This window comes from Molossus molossus, unplaced genomic scaffold (genome assembly GCF_014108415.1).
Source record: "Molossus molossus isolate mMolMol1 unplaced genomic scaffold, mMolMol1.p scaffold_m16_p_22, whole genome shotgun sequence".
In the NCBI taxonomy this organism is placed as follows: Eukaryota; Metazoa; Chordata; class Mammalia; order Chiroptera; family Molossidae; genus Molossus; species Molossus molossus.
The window spans coordinates 27,682,422-27,694,974 of NW_023425358.1; the positions used below are offsets into that span (position 1 = coordinate 27,682,422).

Sequence of the window (12,553 nt, forward strand, 5' to 3'; positions counted from 1 at the left end):
ATAGACAAGACTACACTCTGGAGCTTCTAAGGGAATCAGTCTCTTCGCCTTCTCCAGCTTCTGCAGGCCGCCCCAATTCCCTGGCTTGTGGCCCCTTCCTCCATCTCCAAATCTCTCTCTGACCCTCACCCCAATTCTGTTGTTGCAAGTCCTTCCCTCTTCTGCTTTCATTTTGTAAGGACCCTTGTGATTACATTGGACCCAGCCAGAAAATCTACGTGAATCTCCCCATCTCGAAATCCTTCACTTAACCACATCTGCAAAGTCTCCTGCCATGTCCAGTAACAGGTTCACAGGTCCCGAGATTAGGCTGTGGGCGTCTTGGGGGTGGGGCATTCTTCAGCCTACATAATAAGCCTTAGCAATTCATGTAAAATGAAACAGAGTCAACTGGCTAGCTTGTGGATGGAAGAAACAATAATTTGGTCAGTGCAGTAACTCACATTTATTGGGTACTTGCTATGTTAGCTCTGTTCTGCCTCAGGACTGCAGCATGTGTTATCCCTCCTCCCTAGAGCTTGTTTCCTTCCAGAGCTTTGGATGGCCGGCACCTCCTCACCCTCGAGGCCCCAGCTCAAATGTCACCTCCTCAGAGAAGCCCTCCCTGATTACTGTTGCTTAAAGTAGACCCTCAACCCATTTCCTCTATTGTATCATGTCACCGTTTCCTTCTTTGACAGAAGTTAATCATCATCTGTGACCTTTTTGTTTGTGTGTCTGTCTGATGCATTCTTTCTGCCCTCTGTGGAATGTCGGTTCCAGGAGGGCAGGGCCCTTGATGTCTTGTTGACTGCTACTCTAGAGCCTGGAAGAGTTTCTGGAACATAGTGAGTGCACAGTACATGTCGCTGAGTAAGTGAATGAAGCCATGTAGGCAGGATGCCACGTTTAATGTTCACTCTCCTGTGTGGTAGGTCCTTTTATTATCACTCTGCCTGACAGATGGGGAAACCAAGGCTCAGAGAGTCTGAACCATTGCCTCTGGTCAGTGGCGACTGAATTTATACCCAGGTCTGCCTGCTTCCAGAATTTTCGCTTCCTTCCACCCCCTGACTCATGGCCTCGATGTCCTTAGCAGCTCTGCCGATGGCCACAGAACTCTGCAAGGTCCGGCGTCTGCACGCAGCTTTCCAGGCCCACCTACTTGCCACCTTGACATTGGCTTTCTTCTGTCTAGGTCTGTTGTGTCGGGCCTGGACTCCCCTGCCAAGACTAGCTCCATGGAAAAGAAACTTCTCATCAAAAGCAAAGAGCTGCAAGACTCCCAGGACAAGTGTCACAAGGTATTTATTTCCGCAGCCGGCCTCTCTCCTTGCTCCAGGATCCTCCCGTCAATATATGCCGAGGGAGCCACCTGGGGCCGCTGCGGGCACTGAGCCACCTGATCCCTACAGAGCGAGGAGGCGCTCTCTCCCCTCGCTGAAGTCACGCCTCCGGCAGCTCAGAGGGAGATGAATTCAGGCCTTGACGTTGCTGTAAACCCTTTAAATCTTAACCAGAGGAGGCCCTGGATTTAAAGCGGCCCGTTTCTCAGCATGACCCAGCCAGATGTCTGCTTCTTCCGGCAGGTGGTGTGGGTCCTCACCTGTGGCCGAGCTGCATCCCATCTGCTTTGAGTGATGCGAAGTCTCTCTTCCTAGTCTTTTAAAACTTCCGCCTATGTAACTGCGGCCACGGTGTTGGTTATGCTCAACGTCTCGTAACGCTCACTGTTCTGCCCAGGGGCAGCTTTCTGGAAGCTCATAAAAGTCACTGCTTGCCCGGGACTCCTAAGAGTGCAGACGAATACATATCTCCTTGCCCTGTCCTGGATTGGTCCTCTAGCTCTTTGCAAGGAGATGGGGGGGATCAAGATGAATTTGGGGTAAAATTAAAGTGACGTCTGCAAAAAACCAAACCAAAAAAAGCAAACAGGTGAAAAGTGATGATTGTGGCTTTCTTGCTCACGGGGTTAGAGGAGTGACCAAGTGTGAACCGAGACGTGAATGAGAGGAGTGACTTAGCATTGGTGACTGTCCTTACGAAGAACCGTGTGCTCCTGGGCGAAGAAACAATGGTATTTGCATCCCGACCTTTGGCGAAATAGAGCCAGCCCAGACCACCAGGTGGTTTTGGAGGCTACTCTGAGATTAGCTAGCTCCCAACGAACCTCCATGGGCCTTTTTTAACCTGTCGATGTGTTTATTTCAGATGGAGCAGGAAATGACCCGGTTACATCGGAGAGTGTCAGAGGTGGAGGCTGTGCTTAGTCAGAAGGAGGTGGAGCTGAAGGCCTCTGAGACTCAGAGATCCCTCCTGGAACAGGACCTTGCTACCTACATCACAGAATGCAGTGTGAGCCTTCCCCAAAGCCCCCTTCCCTTGGAGGTGGCACTTCTTGTTGTGTGTGTCTCATCCTGTTTCATGACAGCTCCATGAGGCACATTACAGCCAATGGCAGAGAGTAGAGGAAGGGAGGCTACCAAAGCAAGAGCTGTGATGTGCAGAGTAGGGTGAGCCTGGCCACAGGCCCCGGAGAGAAACGAGACTGGACTCCAGGAAGTCCAGGTGGGCCGCGGAGCTGGGCGATGGGCGTAGTCATCATCGCAGCAAGTCACAGGGGGGCCTGACCTCTCTGGCCTAAACCTACACCATGTCTGACACGATCAGCCTCGGGAGCCAAACTGGCAAATAAGCACAAGAAAATGTGTTTTGAATCTGCCTGAAATCAATTTTCCCATTGCCTACAACTGGCGTAGCAACGAGAAAACTCAGCCTTTAAAACCCAGACCCTCTGTCATTATTTACCATGTGGCTTTTTTTTTTTCTTTCTTTCTTTCTTTCACAAGAATAGACTGTCTTCTCCATTGTCTCGTTAAATTTTTCATTCAGGTGTGTTTTTTCAATGTGCCCAATTAAACGGTCGTAAGAAGTTGAATCACACATTTTTCAAGTTCTGTTTTGTTTTTTGTTTTTTTTTTTCACGAGGGAAAGGAGATCTATAGGACGTGGCTAATTAAGAGTAACTGCTATGTTTCCATTCCAGATTTGGCTGCCTTTCAGTGGTGGGTAAAGTTGTTCAGCTATGTATTTCAGATATATATTTCACTGCCACTGAAGCACTGAGGGAACCTTATGGATGAAAGGTATCCAGGAGACGTAAGCCAGGAGACGGAAATAGACTGCTCAGAGTCTTAAATGACAACAGGGCAGAGAATGAAGTCATTGTTACTTTGAAAGAGAGTTTCATACTTGCGAGTCCTTGAATAACTGATGTTACAGGAAAAAAGGCGCTGTGGCCATGTCAGTGGTGGTTCTAATGGCTAAGGACCGTATTAGTGTTTAGTCCTAAACATCCAAGTAAGTATTTGCTGGGCCAGGTAGATGGTGCCAGGAGACCACTTGATGTAGTTTCAGGTGGGGTCATCAGGTCACAGGGCTGAGATGATGTTTCTTGAACCCAGGGGTCTTTACAGGATGAAAACTGGAATCGGCAACCAACTGGAAGTTGTCAGCTCTGCTCCGTCACCTGACAGCGTCTCGGTGTCTGCGAAGCAGCTTGCAGCTCCCTTAATGAAGCTTTTCAGACAGCAGGCTCCACAGGGCACCCCTATTAAAACTGTTGCTTTCCGCAGAGCTTAAAGCGAAGTTTGGAGCAAGCGCGGATGGAGGTGTCCCAGGAGGATGACAAAGCACTGCAGCTTCTCCACGATATCAGAGAGCAGAGCCGGAAGCTCCAGGAAATCAAAGAGCAGGTACGACTGCTCGCCCGGGAGCAGGGTGGCGGCCTGGACCTGTCGTCTCTGGAGAGGCGGACGAAGAGGCAGAGAGAAGGAAAGAGAAAGGAGGGTGGGGAGACAGAGATGGATGTAGGTCGTTTGGAAACTTGAGATAATCTGCATTTATATAAAATGTAGAGTGCTCGGTTCTAGTTCCTCCGAAATCTGCGCCCCAGCATGGCTACTCTTTTCAGATAAAGGCGTAGGTTTGAGCACAGGTATGGCCTATGGGGCACATCTGGCCACCACCTGTTTTCCGTGCCCACAAGCTAAGAATGGGTTTTGCATGTGTACACAGTTGGGGAGAGGGACAGAAATCAAAAGAATAATAATACTTTATGACACGTGCAAGGTATGTGGAAGTCAGATTGCGGTACCCATAGATCAAGTTTTTATTGGCACACAGCCATACGCTCCTTCACTGACCTATTGCCCATAGCAGGTAGTCCTGCTCCTGTGGCTACGAGTCCTGCTGACTAGGACCTCGTGGCCCGCAAAGCTGCAATTGCTTACTGCCTGGCCTTTTACTGGAAAAGTCTGCCAAACTCTGCTTTAGATCATTAAAATAAAATGAAATAAAATAACAGGTTTTTATAGCCTTTCTTTTTTTTAAATCCTCACCCGAGGATATTTTTCCATTTATCTTCAGATGGAGTGGGAGGGAGAGAGAAACATTGATGTGAGACTAACACATGGACTGGTTGCCTCCCGCATGACCTGACAAGTGCCAGGGACGAACCGCAACCAAGGTACATACCCTTGACTAGAATCGAACCCGAGACTCATTGGTCCGCGGGCCAACTCCAACTGCTGAGCCAAACCGGCCAGGGATTTTACAGCTTTTCAGCTGCACTTTAAGTTTTTGAGAGGATCCAGAATAATTCATAGTAAGTAAAATGTAAAGAAATAGTCTAGCCCGGCCAGTGTGGCTCAGTGGTTGAGCGTCGATCCATGCACTAGGGGGTTGCTGGTTGGATTCCTGGTCAGGACACATGCCCAGGTCATGCAGGAGGCGGCCAATCGATGTTCTCTCTTAATGTTTCTTTCTCTCTTTCTTCTCCCTTCCTCTCTCTAAAAAAAAAAAAAAAAAAATCAATAAAGGAAAAAAAAAAAAGAAGAAATAGTGTAGAAGAAGAGTTTGAGCAGTTAAGGCCAAGTAAGATTTAACACAGCAAATCTGAGTGCAGAAAGCCATTCCCTGCGTGTTCAGAAAAGGGCACCAAGACCTTTAAAAAGCCCACTCTTTTTTATTCCCCCTTTCATAGAGGGTTTTCTTTCGAGATGGTTCATTTAAAAAAAAAAAAAAAATTTGCTTCATTGTTTCCTTTTTAGCATAGATTTTTCTGTCCTTTGAAGAAACTGTAAATAGAAACTTGAATGAAGAGACAGCAACGAGCAAACGGAGAGCTGAATTATCAGCTGCCAGGCAACTCTCATTCACTTCAGAAAATCTAATGTAAACACTGGTGGAAATGAACATTTTTGTCTCTGGGTAGCACCAACTTAGCCATCTGGGTGGTGCTAAATATAAGAAACTCCAGCAAATAATCGGATCCATTCACTCTTCTCTAAAGACAGAATGATTGTTTGGGGGGTTTTGTTGGCATAACCTATCACTTAATATTTAAAAGTGACTGGTTAATATCCTCCTGCTTGATAAAAATGCTGTAAATACATATGCACAGAAGATGTAGCAATCTGGTTAGCAGGTTTAATGATACCAGTCTTAGAAGTTTTGTAGGCCATTCACACAGTGTGAAAAATCTGCTTTGACACATTTTATCAACGCGGTTTTCATTCTGAAACTTTCACGAGGTGGGATCCTCTTTCTCCCATTAGTTCAGTGTGTTTGGAAATTTGCTTTTGGTGACATCCTGGGGAGATGAAAGCTGTATTTGGCCACCAGAGGGAGCAGCTGGTGTCCATGAAATAAATGCCACCGAAACAGAATCATCTGGACATTTTGAAAGGTGGTTGAGTTCAAAGACGTGTCTTTTGTGATTCGTACCACAGTTGGCCTGCATGCGGAGTTTAGATTTAATGACTGCTGAAAGTTCTAGCGGGGGAAGGAAACTTCTTCGTTTCAGATTTTATTTCTCACCGGAAGGAGGATTTATTAAAATGACTCTGGGCAAGTTTTGTGAGAGCAGGATGTTTGCAGTCCAGGGAGCAACATTTCTGGCTTTCAGCAGACTCCTAGTGACTGGTTTGCAGCGTGTTGGTTCCTCTCAGGTTTAGCATTTTCCCCCTACTCTTCCTCTCAAAAGCTCATTTCTGTACGGCTGTTTATTTTTTAATGTTTTGCTTCTACTCAGGTACCTGCTATAGAATATTTGGACTTGGTATAAAATAATAGCACCTAAGAGTCTCACGTAATAGTTTGATTCATGCACCTTTACCCAGCCATTGCTGCCCCCTCGCCCCCCTCCTCAGAAAGGGAAACAAGTTCAGGAACCACGGGAGGCGTCTGTGTTTCAGGATTTCTGACCAAACAGGACCGTGTCTGAATGCCTTCCCACAAAACTGAAGCTCTGTTCAGAACACTTAGCCAGGCCTCGGAACTTGGCCGTGGTTCCCGTTCCGACCCTGCTCCGCGGACCTGCGATTCAGCCCATGCCGAGTTGCGACAGCTCTCTCAGCTGTCCTTGGAGACGGACCCGATGAGCTCAGATTTTTCCCGCAGCAGGCATTTGGTTAGCTGTTGGATTTATGAGATTGCCTTGAAGTCTCCGGCATAATAACAGCGGCTCGCCAAGTGAGGGAGAATTCCTGTTGATGCCTGTAGCAGGCGGGTGCCCCCGGAGCTCAGAGAGCTGACAGAGATGGTGCCTGCGTCTTGCCTGCCTCCCCCTGGGTGCTGACAGCTCAGGAAAGAGATGTCGGAGGACGAACAGCCGCTCTGTCCTTGCTCTCGACAAAACAGGAAGATTACATTCCTTTCTTGCTAACATAAGCTCCAGAAAGGAAAGGGAGCTTGGGGATAAGATGCCCAAGGTTTTCTCCCAGCTCTGCTTCCTCCACGGTTTGGTGTTTGTGGCTGTGGGTAGGGCTGATGGTACTTTCAGGCGCCCATAAAATGTTTTTAATTTAGAAGGGGAAAAAATGAACTTTTAGATCAAAGAAACTGTTTTCATAGATAATACTAATTTTTTTCTGTTTGGTTGTTAATCTTCACCCAAGGATATTTTTTCCACTGATTTTTTTTTTTTTTTTTTGAGTGGAGGGAGGGAGAGAGAAACATCGATGCAAGAGAGACATATTGATTGGTTGTCCCCTGCATGACTCCCATTGGGGCAGGAGATCGAACCTGCAACCCAGGTACATGCCCTGACTGGGAATCAAACCCGAGACCCCTCGGTCTGCAAGCTGACACTCCAACCGCTGAGCCAAAATGGCCAAGGTGTTTTTGTCTTTATATGAACACAGTTATAAATATAATTTAACTTTTTTTTTTTTTAAATGGAGCAAGGAGTCCAGGAAGGCACAGTACTCAGAGCCATGACAGTCATGAGTCCCCAGCTGAAGGGGTCTAGAAAAACCCCAAGGAAAGGATGTATCGTTTTACATAATCAGCTCATGTTCCACTCCGTGAGTTCAGATCATTGTGAGCCGGTTATAGAGACCTGGGGTTATATAACCCGTCACCCACTTAGTGTGCTCCACCCACGAACCTGGTGCCCATGACTTCCAGGCTTGACCTTCAGTGACAGTATATTTTTGGGTGAAGTGAAATAAGACTGTGCTTCACTCAGGGTTGGGTGTTTGTTTTTTTTTTCATTTCCCCTTTACCAATGATCTATAGAGAGATGTACCTGCATGAAAACTACCTAGTTTTCACAATGACATCACCTTCCCTTTAGTGTGCACTGGGGGACTGTGTTACCATATGCTGAGAGGTTTACTGTCATCCTGTTATTAAAAACAAACAAACATATCCTTGCTTAGTTGATACCTTCGATTCTTTCTGGGAGAATGGATCTTAGAGATGTTCACTGCATATTATAAATGTCAAAGACATTTTTGATTCAATTCCTTGTTCTTTTCATTTTATACCCCACCCCACCGCCACCCCAGGGCATCTTGGATTGTATAAGTGCTCATTCATAAGCCTTATATGTGTAAGCCTGATTTTGCTAACAAAGAATATTTTCATACTTTGGCCAAAAGTTTTCAAAACCATTGTCCATTTCTTCCGGTAAATCTAATCTTAAAAAACCTCAATTCAAATGTTCTGTTTTGGTTTTAGAAATGCATTTTGGAAAAGGTCAGACTGTTTGGATCACTTGAAAGGGTTTTTCGGAACAAGATAATTCTTTAGGATTTCTCTCATGAGTTGTTTTGACCACAGCCAGTGTTTTCTGACTCTTCCAGGTTTCAGGGTGACTTGTGTTTCTATAGACACGTTAGGTTCATCATTCTGTTTGGGGCCCAGGAAAATTAATGGTGAGAAACTGATATGATGAGTTTCACCTTCCAAGATTCTTTCCACTGAGATTTTCAATTACCCTCTTGTGCCGTCTGAAAGGTTAATTTTAAAACTAGTACCATATCTAATTATGTTAGGAGCACATGACTTCTAAAGGACAAATCTGTATAAACGATTACCCTTGGAAGAAAGCTACACGTAAGCAGTTTGTCCTGGTTGTTGGAAGAACATCCCTTTCGGCTCTCCTGTTGTTGCACCTGCCTGAGGTTCTGTGTTTATTTGTGGTATCATCTGCTCAAAGGATCTTATTATAGGCACATGTGTTCCGAAGGGTGTTACTAGTGATACATGTTCCACATTAAAAATGGTTTAATACTCTTTCCTCCCTCCTCGCCCGCCCACACCTCTCCCTTTCGCCCATCTGTCTACTTACCTTCTTCTCCCTCGGGCTGCTCGCTGCCAGTCGGCTTTCCTCCGCGGATGTCGGTCCGTCTCCACTGCCTGTCTTTTCTTTTGGGAGTTCTAAAGCTCACCTGCCTTCCACCCTCCGCTCTCTAGGAGTACCAGGCTCAAGTGGAGGAAATGAGGTTAATGATGAATCAGTTGGAAGAGGACCTGGTTTCGGCAAGAAGAAGGAGCGATCTGTACGAGTCGGAGCTGAGAGAGTCCCGGCTCGCCGCCGAAGAGTTCAAGCGGAAAGCGACGGAGAGCCAGCATAAGCTGATGAAGGTACCCCGCCGGCAGTGTGTTTCGGGGTGAAACCCTGGATGATCTTAGCAAGGATGAAAGGGCTACTAGCCCGATGAGTCTGTGTTGGGGGAAAAATGGGATACCGTGGAAAGTTCCTGGTCTTTATTTATGGAAGATAACTGATCATCATCATCATCATCTTCTTCATCATTATTGAGATCACAGAGACTGAGAAAGTATAGGAGGTAGTGTTGTCGATCGGACTTTTTTATTCATGAGACTTCACATTGTCGTCATCTCTCTTAAATCACAGGCTAAGGATCCAGGGAAGCCTGAAGTGGGAGAATATTCCAAGCTGGAGAAGGTATTTTCCATGATTGCTATTGCTATTAGGGGGGGATGATGTTTTAAGGGCGCCGTCAGTGTTCATTCATTGGTGAGAATACTGTTGGGTTGAAGGGAGAACTTTCTTCCTGCTTTATTTTGATGGTCGACCTCCAGGTGACCGCCTTTAGCTTCAGCTATGGTTCTAAAGGGATAAAAGAGACCTGATGCCTGCTCACAGTAACAAACGAACCCAGACTCTTCATAAAATACAGGTGGACATTCTCATTGTCTTCAAGGCACTGGGCGACTTGATTCTCTCTTTGCCATCTTGTATGTTGCGGGTTCTAGAGACATAGTCACCGTGGAGGTTTGTGCTGGGACATTCATAGTCTTTTCTGATGGGCCACCTGTTTTTCCTCTCCATTAGTAGGTTCTGGAAAACAAAACAAAAAGACCCCACAGAAACCTCAAGAAAATAGGACTGCAGTAAATGTAGCAAGACCTTAATACCGATTTGCCTTTTGCTTTATTTCCTGGGATTTTAATTATAGATCAATGCTGAGCAGCAGCTCAAAATCCAGGAGCTCCAAGAGAAGCTGGAAAAGGTAAGCCCGAGGGGATTTTCTTGGGAACTTACCCCCTGACTTCCGAGCACTGTGCCTCGCCGCCTCCTGGGGCGTGAAAGGAAAGAGACAGAGCCAGTCACCCAGTGCCCAGGAGAATGAGGGGGGGTGAGCTAGTACCTGAAAATATGAGAGTTCCGAATATACTTTTTCTTTTGAGATGTGTCAGCAGTGTTTATTTTTAAAAACCAAGCTGTGTGAGACTCTCAAGAAAAATTTCCAACTATACTATGACAGAACCCCAGAAGCCAGCTTCTCTCCCTTTGTGGGGCCCGGCTCCCCATTTTTCACATTTGTAAGAGAAGCATGTGTTCATGACCCAGACTGCTTTCCGTGAGAAACTCTGGGGGCGGCACTGCTGTGCACTGGGAGGTGGAAGGAGCGTCATCGTCCGGCGCAGGGAGGGGTGGGGACGCTGGGCAGCCCCCTGCAAAGTTTTGCTACTTGAACCCTGGAAATACCAACGGAGGGGCCAGAATGAATGTGGTTCCGAGACCTGCCTTGTGGATGTTTGTGACGGTGTTTATTGGATTCGTTTAGTAGAGCCCTTTCTTGCTATTCTTTAAAAACAAATTATGGTAAAAACACGTAACATTAAATTTACCATACTAACCATTGTCACTGTACAGTTCAGTAGTATTCACTACATTCATGTTGTTGTAACAATGGATCTGGGTCTTTTCCATCTTGCAAAACGGAAACTCTACCTGCCAAACACGAATCCCCCTTTCCTGGCCCCTGCCCTTGGTAACCACCTTTTTGTTTTCTGTTTCTATGGTTTTGACGGCTTTGGATACTTACTATGAGTAGAATAATACAGTATTTGTCCATTTGTGACTGGCTTATTTCACTTAGCATGATGTCTTTGAGTTTCATCCATTTTGTGGAATATGATAAGATTTCCTTCTTCAAGGCTGCATACTATTTCATTGTATCTTCCACGTTTTCTTTATCTATTCATCTCTCCCTTCTTACCCATTCTTGAGCCACTAATGAAAGCCTTTGCTGCCCTTTTTCAGCTAGAAGCTTATGTAAGGAAGGGTTCATATTTTCATCTAGAACTGTGCTCTCCAACAGAAGTATGATCAAGCCACAAATGTCAGCCACGGATGTAATTTAAACCTTCCTAGTAGGCACATTAGAAAAAGCAAAAAGAAACAGATGGAATTATTGGAATGGTATAGTTTATTTAATCCAGTATATCCAATATATCATGGTAGCATGTGTCCATATTCAAATCTTTACACTATTTCAGTTTTTATATGAATCAAACAAAGAATTTAATTCCTAGTCACACCAGCCACAGTCAGGTGCTTAGGGGCCACCCATGGCTAGTGGCTCCCATGGGGATAGTGCTGGTCTCGAAATTGGAGTTTTCTTGCAGTTTCCACTTTAAAATTTTGAGTTTCTATTTTTTTTAAATTTTAATATAAAGCAAGAAAATGTGAGGTTGTTGGTTTTTTAAACTCAGGTCTTTATTATGATGCTATTAGAGCAGCAGTATAGTGAAGACCCAAATACAAATTAACTTCAAAAGGTATTACTTTAAAAAACAAAACAAAACACAGCCCGGCTGGTATGGCTCAGTGGTTGAGCATTGACCCATGCACCAAGAGGTCGCCAGTTTGATTCCCGGTCAGGGCACATGCCCAGGTTGTGGGCCAAATCCCCAGTAGGGGGCATGTAGGAGGCGGCCAGTTGATATTCTCTCTCATCGATGTTTCTCTCTCTCTTTCCCTCTCCCTTCCTCTCTCTCTAAAATCAATCAAGAAAAAAAAATTTAAAAACCAAACCAAACACAGATTTGCAAATTACCATGAACACTACGGTTGTTATACCTTTTGAAAGGTACTTATTTGAAAAATAGATTATAGTACAGTTTTTATCTTTTCTTGTAAATGAAGTTTACTTTCTCCATAGGAAAATTAGCAAACGAGATAATTAAATAAGGAAAAAACTAATGCTCTGAGGCAAATACATTATTACCTGGGCAGAGAAACCCTTCTAGACTTTTGTGTTTGCATCAACTACGATGCTAATGCTTATCAGATACATACACCATTATCTCATGTACCCCAAGTAGGAAAAAATGCTGTCAATTTTCATTATAGGATGCATTCCAAATTCAGCAGTGTTAAAAAATATACAAGTGCCCCTTAGAAGAGACAAAATACAGAACAGAATGAATGTTTCTGTGTTTTGAAAAACGGCCATACTATGAGTACTCAGTGTTCCCTGTGCTTCCCATGTGACCTCCTGTCTCCTGTTCCTTCCCCGCCGGCAGGCTGTGAAAGCCAGTACAGAGGCCACCGAGCTGCTGCAGAACATCCGCCAGGCCAAGGAGCGTGCCGAGCGCGAGCTGGAGAAGCTGCAGAACCGTGAGGATTCTTCTGAAGGCATAAAAAAGAAGCTGGTGGAAGCCGAGGTGAGCAGGGGACCGCCAGCCCGTGGTGGACGGACCCCGGTGCCGGCGTGGCCACATGGGGGTGACAGTGACCTTGGCCGTGCCAAGGCACAGGCACTGCAGAAACACCTCTTCCTTCCGTCCGACCAAACTGCGCTCCCTTCTGCAAATCCCGTGGCATTTGAGAGACCCGGAGGCGTTTTCCCCCAAGGAGAAGACAGATTTGCCACAGCAACTTCACGTAGAAAGATGTTTTGATGGAAGCTTTTCCTTCCTGCTTTCCTCCGCTCACTCATCTGAGAGGGTTTACACATGTTTACGTAGA

General features: G+C 45.7%; 1 protein-coding gene across 1 annotated transcript in view; it reads left to right on the forward strand.

The window, feature by feature from the left end:
* CIT (citron rho-interacting serine/threonine kinase) overlaps positions 1 to 12,553 on the forward strand; it is a 159,263-nt gene that overhangs the window by 77,626 nt on the left and 69,084 nt on the right. The window contains exons 11-17 of the mRNA XM_036276369.1: positions 1,178 to 1,283; positions 2,191 to 2,334; positions 3,615 to 3,734; positions 8,743 to 8,913; positions 9,188 to 9,238; positions 9,753 to 9,806; positions 12,109 to 12,249. Of these exons, the coding sequence (XP_036132262.1) occupies positions 1,178 to 1,283; positions 2,191 to 2,334; positions 3,615 to 3,734; positions 8,743 to 8,913; positions 9,188 to 9,238; positions 9,753 to 9,806; positions 12,109 to 12,249 (787 nt within the window). The remainder of the gene's footprint in view (positions 1 to 1,177; positions 1,284 to 2,190; positions 2,335 to 3,614; positions 3,735 to 8,742; positions 8,914 to 9,187; positions 9,239 to 9,752; positions 9,807 to 12,108; positions 12,250 to 12,553) is intronic.